The sequence below is a fragment of the Manis javanica genome, chromosome 14 (assembly GCF_040802235.1).
Source record: "Manis javanica isolate MJ-LG chromosome 14, MJ_LKY, whole genome shotgun sequence".
Lineage (NCBI taxonomy): Eukaryota > Metazoa > Chordata > Mammalia > Pholidota > Manidae > Manis > Manis javanica.
The window spans coordinates 5,755,456-5,767,772 of record NC_133169.1 but is presented as its reverse complement, the minus strand read 5'-3'; the positions used below and the strand labels follow the sequence as shown (position 1 = coordinate 5,767,772).

Below are 12,317 nucleotides of genomic sequence, written 5' to 3'. Positions count from 1 at the left end.
AATAGTTGAAAACTAGTATTAAATGAAATTGCACTTGGTCTGTGGTTTTCTTTTGTGCATGTGTCTTTTCTGGAAAAAGTGTTTTACCTTCATACATAAAAATTGGAAAAAAACAGTAAAAAGAAGACAAACAAGCTAAAAATGGGAAAAGGCTATGATTATGTAATTCTCAAAAGTGGAATTACCAGTGGCTAAAAACTATATGAAAACACTTTCAACATCACTTGAGTTTTAACTTGAAAATTCAAACAGCTGACACCTTAAGGTTATGTCTCTTATATCCATATGCTTGTATCATAGAAAGAAATATATTCCTGCCTATTCTGTTAGTGATGACAGTCACTTCTGTCCCCAGAGCTCCCTAATTCTAAGAAGCACTGAAATGTATCCGTAGAGACACTGGGGTTGTCAGTCCTATAACAAGTAGAAGGAAAAGTTCAGTGGTCATTACAAAGAGGAGAATTCTTAAAGGTAATCAAGATTTCTTCTGATATCTGTTCAGAACTGCTTTCCAAACTTGACTAAACAATTTCCTTCAGCAGGGCAGCTCTAAGGCTCTGGCCCCTAGAATTTCGTACTGAACTCAGCCTCTTTGGAAATGCCAGATGAATTTTAACATAAGCAAGTCATTGGAGAAATTCAGGTCTCTTTTTCTTCAGCTGTAAAATGACAATTGCTTATGCTTGCTTAATAGACTACCAGAAGGATGAGAGGAAATGACAGACGTTGAAGCCCTTTACAAATCTAACAAAAGGTGAAATATTATTAGTATTCTAAGTATTGCAAGTGTAGCCAGCAGAATACATGTAAAACTCTGGTCTCTCATATTGAAATTTCATAAAGGGCACATAGCCGGTCCTATACTGAATACACTGACCTCTGCAGGAGAGGACCTTTCTAAAATACCACTTACTCGGCAGTGGCTAGCTCTTTTCACTCTGCCCATTTGGACTGCAAAGTCAGAGTGAAATGCAATTTCCTTTCTATTGGTTATCAGTATACATTCAATGTAAGGTTCCAAATGTGTAGAAGATGAGGCTACTCACGAGACACAGAGGCAAAGAACTCCTGGAATAGATTCGCTGTCTCTTAACAGAAAGTTGCCATCCACCCCTTCCTTGAGCAGCAAGGTCTCACAGTCTCGCTTGGACAGAGGGCCATGGTAATAAGGTAGATCCATGGGCAGCTCTCTCATGCCCCTGAAATCCAGCCTCAAGCCCAAGGATGGCTCTGCGGGGGGACAGTGGAAGTACCTCCTTCTCCTCAGGCTGGTGGGAGTGAGATGAGATTGCTCGGTGGGACGGGCCAGCTTCACAAGATTCAGGAAATGAGAAGGGTGGGGGTGATCAAGTGACCACAACTTTTAGCCTGTAAATGGCCCTTGTATGACTCATTGAAGTGGGTGGAGGCATGTTTGAGTTCCGTGGAATCGGTGATGTTCATGGCTGGGGCTGCAATGCTGAGGCTCCTCAGAACTGGGTTGCAGTCTTAGCTATTACCCTAAAACACCAGCTCATCTTCTCTGGCTCCTGTTGTCCCTTCCAGGGAGCACATCACTGCCTCTTGCTGTAATGCATGCCCATTTGCTGCTTGAAGCTGCCTGGGAGGATGTTATGTGTAGCCCAGAACAGGGGCTCAAAAAGTGTTCAGATGCTGAATGAGTCCAAATATGTCCAGACATAATGGAGCAATTGAAAAGGTAGGACTTCCACAGATGGAAGACATCAGTGGGAAGAGAGACAGTTGGATACCGTGGGGGAGGACAGCCCACTGCCTGGCTGAGGCTCCTGGCCACAGGTGAACAAAGGCCATTCTTAACATCCTCCAGCATTCTGCCTTTTGGCGAAAGAGCTGGTGTGGATGGGAAGCATACCTGGGTGTGCAAAGTTAGTTCAGGGACGCTTCCCCAGGTGGAAGAAGAGAATTAGCTTTGGGTCTGAAGTTCCTCAGGTCATTTGAAACTCCCACCATGGAGGACAGCAGTGATATGTCCCCCTGAAGAAAGACCAAGAAGAGTCTATCCAGCCAGAGACACTTAGTTCCCTTTAGACAACCTGGTGTTGATGAGAAAATCCCCCCCAACTTTTTCTCTCCTGCTGAGCCTCTTCCAACTTGATCAGCTGATGTTCTTGGGAAAGGTGGTTTCTGTTATCTGAGGATCAGAGTTAGCCCTAAGAGTAATTGCTAAGGCCTTTTCCCCCAGCTTTCTTGAGATATAGTTGACATAGAATATTGTATAAGTTTAAGGTATACAAACCATTGATTTGATACATTTATGCATTGCAAAATAGTTACCACCATAGCATTAGCTAACACTCCTACCTTGTCATATAATTACCATTTCTTTTTTGTGGTAAGAACATTTAAGATCCACTCTCCTAGCAATTTATAAGTATATAATACAGTGTCATTAATTGTGATTACCATGCTGTAGTTTAGATTCCCAGAATTGATTCATCTTATAACTGGAAGTTTGTGCCTGTTGACTAACACCTCTCATTTCCTCCAAAGTTGTTTCGAACAACCAAACCAGCCTACGTATTATCAATTATTAATTAACTTCAGCTATTATAAGCCATGTAAGCGTACCTATAATCCAATGTTTTAAATTGGATTATTTACTTAACTCTCACAATTACATCACACAATGTTAACTGATATAAACTATAAGTGCATTTCTCTCTATTCAGCCGTCTTATACAAATATCTATAGGGATTGCTACATATCTCAAGTAAAAATAGAGCTATGTGCTCATGTCTCATCCTTACTTCTCCTGATGCCTTCATAACCCAGATAATTATTTCATCTCGCTGCCTTGCGTACCAGCTGTCCACCCACTCTTGGGGGAAATCTACGTTCCATTGAACCTCCTTATAGCAGATTTTCGTTCCTTCTTGGGAGTCCCTCTCCTCTGCTGCTGGTGCAACGGACTGTAATGGTATGGCACTAATCAGGAATCTGTTATCAGAGAGAGACACTTGCAAATCCTAATTTCTCTTGTGTGGCGTTGGGCAATTCCCTGTTTAATTTCCTGCGAACTCTGGCAGTTGAGGAGAGAAGTGTTACTGATGAAAGAGGAAGTTGGTGCCAAGCTTGATGCAAGGATGTTTTTTGGTTAAGGGAGGAAGTGATTGGGTTCACTCTCAATCTTTAGCATAGCATGGATTTCCATGCCTTCTTTTCTACTTCAAAACCCAGTCCTCTCATCCTCAATCATCACAAGAGACGCACCAATTAAATCCATTCTGGGATAACATCTCTCACCTATCCTATGGCTGAAAACCAGGTTTGAAAACATACTGGGTTGAAATAGAATACCTCACCCATCATTGGTTGGCACAGAAAATGGTCACATCTCCAATGGAGGAGAGTTCAGCAATATCCAGCCACTACATATGCATTTACCCTCTGATAGAACCATCTCAGTTCTATTTTAATGCCTAATGGAATAAACAATTCAGGTAGGGAGAGACAGTGCATGAAAACTTTAGGCAAATGTTTGGTAATGAACTTTACAAGGGAGAAATTAAGCAGTCACCACGTGAACCCAATAACAGGTCTTAACATGTCTAAGAGTGGGACACCCGGACACTGAATGCCTATTAATTTGATGCAGCCATAAACACACAGCACCATTTTGAAGTGTACGTTCAAAAACACTTACACCTGAAATGAATTAAGTCCTCATAGCTCATTTCTATTTATGGTACCGTCATGAGGAAGCAGACAGACAAATCCAGAATCTTGGACATTCAGTACGGTTTCTCCATAGATCAGTTTCATAAAAACTGAGTCAAATAGTGGGATGAACACTTTTTAGATCTATTTTTTGAGTTATAAAAGGTTGTCGATCAGCAAATTAGATGATTCCATCTGTGTGTGTGTGTGTGTGTGTGTGAATGCTATGTGTGTATACATATTCACAGAGATAAGTTTTAAAAGAATTTTGCCAAAATATTAACAGGATCATTTATGAGTGATAAGATTTTAGAGGGTTTCTATTTCATTATTTATACCTTTAAATTTTGTTTGGTTTGTCTACAATGAACTTATGTAAAATATAAGTCGTCTTTTCTAGAATCAAGACTTTCCAAAGATGTCCTAAGAGGCCTCTCTCAGTGATTTCTTTAATTATTCTCCTCAGTGGGGACATGCAGACTTCCCATGGCTAGAGAAAGTGCCACCTGTCCCTTCCCACATGCAGATGAATCCCTTGTATCTCCTGACATCTATTCCATGCGACTCTGCTGATCATAAAGGCAGACCCTCACAAATTCCGACACTCACAAGTCACATTACAGTATTTTGCACATTTCTGGATACTCTCTCAGCCTGTAAGATCAAGTTGCATTTCCTGTTCATGGTTACCACCTAGCTCTCTGGCCAGTGTTATAAGCTGCTAGGCCATCTCTCCGTGTGACTTCCTTCTTTTCTAACCTTCCCCATGATATTTTTATTTTGGTCTGTGAAAGTCATCACATTGCCATTCTAACATAGCAAAGAGGCGCTGCTCATCTCTAGGACGCAGAATGACAAGATGCCACCTATTGGGTCCACTGGCAGGCCCTCAAGTTCCTTGCTTGGCACGCTATGCCACAGTTCCAAGGAGACCACCCTGGGCATAAATCAGTGGGACTGGGGACATTGGTAAGAGAGGGAACTAAGAACATGTTAGCAATTTGGTCTTGGGCAAGTTGTTTAATAAGAAGCTCCAGTTTCTCTCCCACAAAATGGGGATGTTGCCTACTGCAATGGTTTTGTGGGGATACTGGGTGTAACATACCTGGGACTTCTCACAGCCTTTGGGGTAGGAGGAGATTTCAGCTTTTTGTAAAAATAGCTAACCAGCTGTATCAGAACCATTTGTTAAAGTAAATGAGGTTCCTCTAAAGTGGGATCTTCATATGTATGAACTCAGAATGACTTTAAGGACAGAATCTTAGATGTCAGGACCAATCAAGATAAAATGAGGGAAGGGGTCAGCAGAAGCGCTGAGCTTGGGGAACTAACAGACATTCATCTGGTTGTTGGTGCTGCAGAATAGGCCGCGCCGCTTTATTCCACCTTCTCTTGGGGTCCTCAGGGCAAACCAGGTGAGTTCTGCTGGCCTGGGACCCCCTGCTCAGCCCTGCCTCCTCCTGCCTCTCCAGTCCCGGGAGGATGGGTGAGTCAGAGGCTCCTCCCCTGTTGCTCGATCTTCCAAGGGGCAGAGGGGCCCCATGGGCACCGCCAGGCACAGCCTTTCCCTGAACCAAGCACCCACGTCAGAGAGGTTGGGGAACCAAGCAGAGGTTGAATGGCTCCATGACGCGAGAGGGGAGGCTGAGTGATGGAGGGAAAAGGAGAGGAGGAAAGAGGGTCGAGGGCACATAGGATAGTGAGGTTTTGAATGTCAGAATCGTTAGGAATCTGAAAGGCTTTACATTTCATCTGCACTGTTTTATAAAGGAAGAGAAGAGGCCTGGAGAAATCAGCAGGCTGCCCCAAACTGTACATCTAAATAGAGGCTAGGACAGGACTGTCACCTGTCACCTAGGGATGCTTAGAGTGGATCGAACACTGTTGAGACACCAGAATTGCAGTAATATTGAAACCCTCGCCCCACAGTAAGGAAGCATTTCAGACAACAGGAAGTCATGAGATTGTTGAAATTGAGGGCTAAGGATAAAGAGGGGCCAGGCCAGGCCCTGACTTCTCCTCTGGTCTCCCTTCTGGTCTAATAGGGTCAATAGCTCTCATAGAAACCCAGCCCTGGGGCTGGGGGACAGTGAGCCCAGCAGGAAGGGGAGGAAGAAGTGCCAGCTTCCAGCTGCAGCCATGGCACCACTCACAGGTGCTGATGCCCAGCATTCTCGGGGGCCCCAACCAGGGAGAGCTAAGCCTGACTTGCGGGGAGGGAGGAGGCCAGGAGCAGTTTTTATGCAGTTCCCTTCTGTGTTTACAGGGAACACAGTTCCACAAACCGGCTCAACCCCGCTGATGGTGGCCGGGGTTCTGGGGGAGGCCGTAACTCTTCCCCTGCAGCTTTCTGCAGGACGGGAGACTGAGTCTGTCACCTGGCTTCACAATGGAACATCGATCGTCTTCATACAGGTGAACCAAGTGGGAAGTCCTCAAATCATGGTGACTGACCCACGACGGAAAGATCGACTGCAGGTCACCCAGACCCACTCCCTGCAGCTCAGCAACCTGATGATGGCGGATGTGGGAACTCACCACATCTTGATAACCACAAAGACCTCCATATTGCTTTCTGATTACACTCCGAGGAGCTTCAGTGAGTCAGGGCCTAGAGGGCCGGTCCCTACTGGTAAGGGTGACTGGGCCATCCTCTGGGCCTGGGGGTGGGGCCTCAGTCACCCTTGGTAGACGTTGTCCCTTGGCTTCACTCTTTGGGCCAGTCCAGGACCCCTCCCTGGTAGGTCATCTCCTTTCCTTACTCTTTATCGTCCCCCCAAGTCACCAGCTGACTGGCTGAAGGCTGTAGTTGTAGCTGGTTGAAACCACTGCAGCTGCCCCTTCATTCAGCCCTTCAGGGGCAGGAAACGGAAGACGCAGGATCTTTTTTGTGAAGGGATCTGGATTCCTTGCTTCTGTCTCCCCCTTTATTCCGAGCCCTCTTCTCCTGGGATGGCCTAGGAAGGCCCCTTATGCCCACCTGTATCTTGTAAAACTGTTGCTTCAAGCCGAGTGGCTAGCTAGGCCTCAAGTTAGAGTAGATTCCATCGTCCCTGAGTGCGGGGCCCGGAATGGCACCTGGAGGTGTTCTGTGGGGGAAGGAGGGGAGAACATGGTATATGAGTGGGGCCAGGAGCTGTTGTACCCCAGAAAGGGTTTGTCCTCAGGGGCTCCTGGAGCCTTTATAAGCTGGACGGGCCCTCAGCCTCTATAGCTATGAGCTCTGCCAGCAAGACCAACTCCAGCTCCGCCCTTGCTAGGCAGCTTCGGGCAGGTAACTGGTCCCTTCCAGCCTCCCCAGGACTCTGAGAAATACTTTGTGCAGCTCTAGAAGGAGCTGGGAGCGCTCAGCACCTGTCAGCAGTCCCCCCTTCCATGCAGACACCAAGCTCTGGCCTCACGCATTCTATTTCTCTTTTCCAGATGCCAGGGCAGCTGCCCACACTTACTGCCCAGTGACGTGGCTGCTCCTGGGAAAGGGGCTTCTTCTCCTTTTGCTCCTGGGGGCTCTAGGAATTTAGCATATCCAGACACAGGTCCTCGACAAACCCCGTATGTCTAACTCGGGGCAGTGAAAGTCACCAGAGCCCCAGGAGAGCCTGGCTGTGTCCTGCATGAGGCCACCACGTCTCTGTGGCTCAGTTAAATCACATGTGCTGACCCGTACTCTTTTCAAGGTGGACTGCTATGGACTGTCAGACAATTGAGCTAGAATTTCCTATCTTATCACGTGTGAGCCCATGTGCATGCACATGGCCTGAGAATCAGCAAGTGTGGGCAAGAAGAGATAAAAGAACTGTATAAATACCATGTGTCGTCTATCCTAAGAATTTTCTCCTATAATTTAAGGTTTCTGAAATCAAAACCAGTCATAATATCAATGCATACAGCTAAAAAGGATAGTGTATGTTTCTCCTGAAAGACTTTTATTAAAAGGATACTGTCTTTGAAAAGCAATGGTGTCTTAGAAGTCGTGACATAGTGCAGCTGAAATGCAAGGCTGGGTTTCCTATAGCTGCTCATACAGAGGCATGTCCGAATTGGAGATGATACCTCTAAAGTACGGAGCATTGAGGCACGCCGATGGTCAGCCATGAGTGCGTAGTCGGGGCCATTCATAATCATCAATAAGCTCCTTATGGGCTAAGTGCTGCACTATGTTATAGCCACAATTCTATAAAACAAACCCCTTTATTCCCATGTGCCCAATAAAGAAGTTGAACCTAAGAGGGGCTAAGAAGCTTGCTCCCCACTCCTACGTATAAGTGATGAAGTCAGATGAAGGAGGTGGATTAATGGATGAGTAAAGGGAGGGAGGGCGAAGTAGCCAAAGGACTCCCAAAATTTCAGTGACATACACAAGAGATTTTGTGTCCTGTTTGCATAAGAGTCCTGGATGGAACTTTACGTCAGCAGGTCAGCTTGTTCCCACATGGTCTCTCAGGAACCCTTGACGGCACTGGCCCTGGCATCCTCCACATGCGCTGTTGTGTTGAAGGCTCCCTTTGTCATCCTGAATATATGGCAGTCTGGGGAAAATGGGCGTTAAGACCACACATGAGAGATTTCTAGGGCCAAATCTGAAAGGGGCACCCATTATTTTAGATCAAAAATTTCATTAAGGAGAACTTAATTATATAGTCAAACTTAAGTCAAAGCAATTTTGGTAAGTGATCTAGCTGTATGCCCAGTCAGGAAGTTAATTTTGGTGGCTACAAACACATTAGGACAGAAGTTTTTTGCAAAAAGCTTGAGGGCAGCACTAGGTAGTGACTGATGTAGTTATTGCACTGGAGTGTAGTAAGTGATGGGTAGGGGAACCATGGTCCAGTACCAGGGAGCATGGTGAGGGCCCTGACCTTCTACAGGGGATTAGGGAAGGTCCTTCAGAAGAAAACACGTTTTTTAAAAGGTACATAATAATTTTTTATGGTGCAATACATATAATATAAAATTTACCTGACCTTCTACAGGGGATTAGGGAGGGCCCTGACCTTCTACAGGGGATTAGGGAAGGTCCTTCAGAAGAAAACACGTTTTTTAAAAGGTACATAATAATTTTTTATGGTGCAATACATATAATATAAAATTTACCATCTCAATCATTCTTAAGTGCCCAGTTCAGGGGCATTAAGCACATCCACATTGTAGCATTACCATCACCACCATCCATCTGCAGAACTCTTTATTTTGCAAAACAGAAGCTGTGTACCCATTACGCAATAACTCTCCATTCCCCCGTCTCTCAGCCCCTGGACACCATTATTGTGCTTTCTGTCTCTATGAATCCGACTCCTCTAGGGACCTCATGTAAGTGGAATTGTGCCATGTCTGTTCTTTTGTGCCTGGCTTATTTCACTTAGCCTAAATCCTCAAGGTTCACCCAAGTTGTAGTATTGGCTTCTTTTTAAGGCTGGATAATGTTCCATTGTGTGTGTGTATGTGTATACACATCACATTTTGTTTATCTTTTCATCCATCAGAGGATTGGGTTGCTTCGACTTTTATGACTATTGCAAATAATGCTGGTATGACCGTGGGTGTACAAAAGGCAATAATCTTTTATCTGAAATAAATGAGCAAGAGCTCCCAGAGGTAAAGGTTGGGAAGTGTCAAAGGGAGAAAATTCTAGGCTGAGGTCATTCTATGGTGAAGGGACTGGCAGGCTGGGTCAAATAGAAATGTCAAATGTCACTGCTCTCAACAAAGATAAAATTCAGGGAGTGTCATTTTCTGTAACCCACAGCTTTCCACAGACATTGCACTGACTATGCAGATTGGGTCCTGCACAGTCCCAGGGGTGCTGTTCGGGGCCGTCCACAACCTGCATACTTAAAATGTGCTAAGAGGGTAGTGCTTATGTACTGTTACCACAAAGGAGAGGTGGAAGGAAATTTTAGAGGTGATGGGTAAGTTAATGGCATTGATATTAAATAGCTACAGTTTTTATATATTGTTCATACCTCAATAAAACAGTTAAAAAACACATAATGACTTCCTCAAAATATCCTAAATAGGGTGCACTAGAGAGAAACATGTCAGTTAATACTGTCGTTGCTATTATTGTTTTAAAGTATAACTTGGGAAGAATAGTAAGGCATCCTAGCACATTACTTTGCATTTATTCTCACTTGGTTAGTCACTTTATCACATCTTTAAAACAAAAACCTCACTTCGGTGCTACATTCAAACATGAAAAATTGCTCCCTTCGGTTGCATGCCTCTCCTGTGCCTATTTCATCACAACTGTTGTACTTTTCTTGCTGTTTTTCGAATCAGTCCCCTTTGTGTCTCTGTCCTTCCCCAAACGCTGACTGCTTCAAGCCCAAATGTACCTTCACATCCCTGCGAGCCTGGCTAGATGGCTGCGTACACAGAGGATGTGCCAGTGAGGTTTCCGTCACACCTTTCATTCCCCTCTGCTTCCTGGATGCCCCTGCTGGGCCTGCCCCAGGCAACCCCTGACGCCCATCTCTCTCCTTGGTAATGCTCCTCTCCCTCACTGGCCTGTCCTCGCGTCCGAGATGTCCCACAGCTCCTCTGATGAATTAAAGTACCTACATGTTCATTAATGGCGGGGAGGAGAGGACGCTCTCCTTAGGTATCTCCTAAGCATGAAACATTCTTTCCTGGGCCTCAGAGACAATTAAGCAGCCTGGTTGGCTAACCCAGAGAAGCTCCAGGTTGCAGGGAAACCCTCTTGAGGCCTTGCAATGTAGATAGAAGTCCCTCAACCCCTCAATTCAGAGACAGGGGAAACATCCTGGAGATTGCTACGCAGTCCCCAAACTATCTCCTGGAAAGCGGAAGGAATTAGCGTGTACCCAGAAGCTGGCCTGTGTCCACCTTACGTGATGTGTGCTGCTTTTGTGACTACAGCAGGTATAGAATGAAAGGGCCCAGGTGACCGAACAGTCTCCTGGGGGCAGGACTGGGGTCAAGAAGGGTGGCACAGTTACAAAATACTGTGTTTAGCTTGGGAGAGCAGAAAATGTTTGGCCAGGAAGGTCACATTTGAGATCTTTCTCTCTAAGAATGGAAAGACTTTTCTCTTTTTACAGGAAAAGATGGAGGAAGTCAGAGGAGGCCTGCAGGTAATGGGATAACATTACTGTTACTTACGGAGCACATCCTGTGTCCCAGGTGCTTTGTCTGTTATCTTAATGAATATTCTGAACCACAGTAGGGGGTAAGCGCGGTTATATCCCCACCATTCAGATTAAGAAGCAAGCCATTAATATGAACCTGCCCTGATGTATTCTATCTCTGAATGTTACCACTATCCAGCTAGACTCCCAAAATAGAAAACTGGAGATTATTCAAAATTTCTTCTCATTTATCCTTATATCCAATGATTGATGGGTCCTTTCTGTGACCTAAATAGTCTTGTCTCCATTCCTCCCCTAGCCCCATGGCACAGCTTAAATTTGTACTCATTCATCATCTTCTCTGAATGAGTCAGTTGTTTCTAGGTAGTTTTGTCATGAACACGTTTGCCCTAGACATCTTTGCTGCAGGCATTTTCCCTGCAAACATTTTTGCCGCATAGCTAATTGGCCATAAGGCCATTTTGCTATAAAAGATAACATAACTGGCTGAGAGCTTGGTTTCATGCCTCCATTGACAAAGTTCCCATTTTCGTATTATATAAATCTTAGCTAGCCATTATCATGGTCTATTCAGTGATGAGTAGATGTGGTGGTCTTAAAATAGTGGACGGTAGTACTGTATCAACTTGATAGAAAACATGGTGATAAACTTACTGGAAGTGTGAAGTAAGGGAGGCCAAAGCCAGATTTCACACTTTACTGTGCTAGGAAATAGTAAAATACCATGACAATGACAGTCACAGTTTCCAAGTGGGTTCTGCAATTTTATTCCAGTTAGTAGTCTTGTTCTATAGACGTCATGCAAACATCTGTTTCATGCCCCACCCCTCCTCACATCTTCACAGTGGAGGCTGCTGCAGTGAAACCACAAACTGGAGGGTTTATAAACAACTGCAATTTCTCCCTTATAGTTCCGGAGACTGGGAGCCTGAGAGCAGGGTGCTGGCACTGAATGGTCAGCTTCTGGCGGGAGCCCTCTTCCAGGGGGCCGACTGCCGACTGGAAGCCTCACGTGGCAGAGAGCAAAGCACAGGAAGCAAGCTCTTGTCACTCTCACTCTTGTACTAATCTCATTCATGAGGGCCCCACCCATATGACATCATCTAGTCCCAATTATGGGTTGGGGTTTCAATGTAAGAAGGGGGGCACAAACATTCTGTCCATAACACCGCCCGCTCCCCACCTGCATACCCAAAGCAAAGGGGGTGGTGACTATATACGGCAGACAAGACCTCGAATATTTCTTGAGTCTCTTTTATCAGATATAAGAAACATTCCCTTCCCCAGCAAGTCACGTGAGCATAGACATAAGAACAACATAGGATGAATAGCGATGGAGTAACACTGGTAAGAGTCCAGCCAAAAATTACAGAGGAGAGACACTGTCAGGATGCCATCAGCAAAGTCAGAAACTTTCATGGTGGAGGAGAATTTGATGCTGAGCCTTTAGAAAATGTTTACGCTTTGGTGGTCCTGGACACAGAGATTACAAAGTGCTTTCACACCCAGGCCTGGAGATAGTTTCATTA

General features: G+C 45.1%; 1 protein-coding gene and 1 long non-coding RNA gene across 4 annotated transcripts in view; one reads left to right on the top strand and one right to left on the bottom strand.

Moving 5' to 3' along the window:
• The window catches only part of SH2D1B (SH2 domain containing 1B), a 34,106-nt gene extending 32,783 nt beyond the window's left edge, over positions 1-1,323 (bottom strand). For both annotated transcript variants that reach the window (XM_017662543.3, XM_073221514.1), the window contains exon 1: positions 1,047-1,323. In XM_017662543.3, the coding sequence (XP_017518032.1) occupies positions 1,047-1,195 (149 nt within the window). In that variant the 5' untranslated portion in view covers positions 1,196-1,323. The remainder of the gene's footprint in view (positions 1-1,046) is intronic.
• The window catches only part of LOC118973434 (uncharacterized), a 41,591-nt gene extending 34,028 nt beyond the window's left edge, over positions 1-7,563 (top strand). Inside the window, exons 3-4 of one of the 2 annotated variants that reach the window (XR_012124980.1) lie at positions 5,946-6,278; positions 7,103-7,563. This is a non-coding gene — a long non-coding RNA (uncharacterized lncRNA). Of the gene's footprint in view, positions 1-5,945; positions 6,312-7,102 lie in introns of both variants that reach the window. The other variant, XR_012124979.1, reaches the window with a different exon arrangement.
• Positions 7,564-12,317: the final 4,754 nt, after the last annotated feature.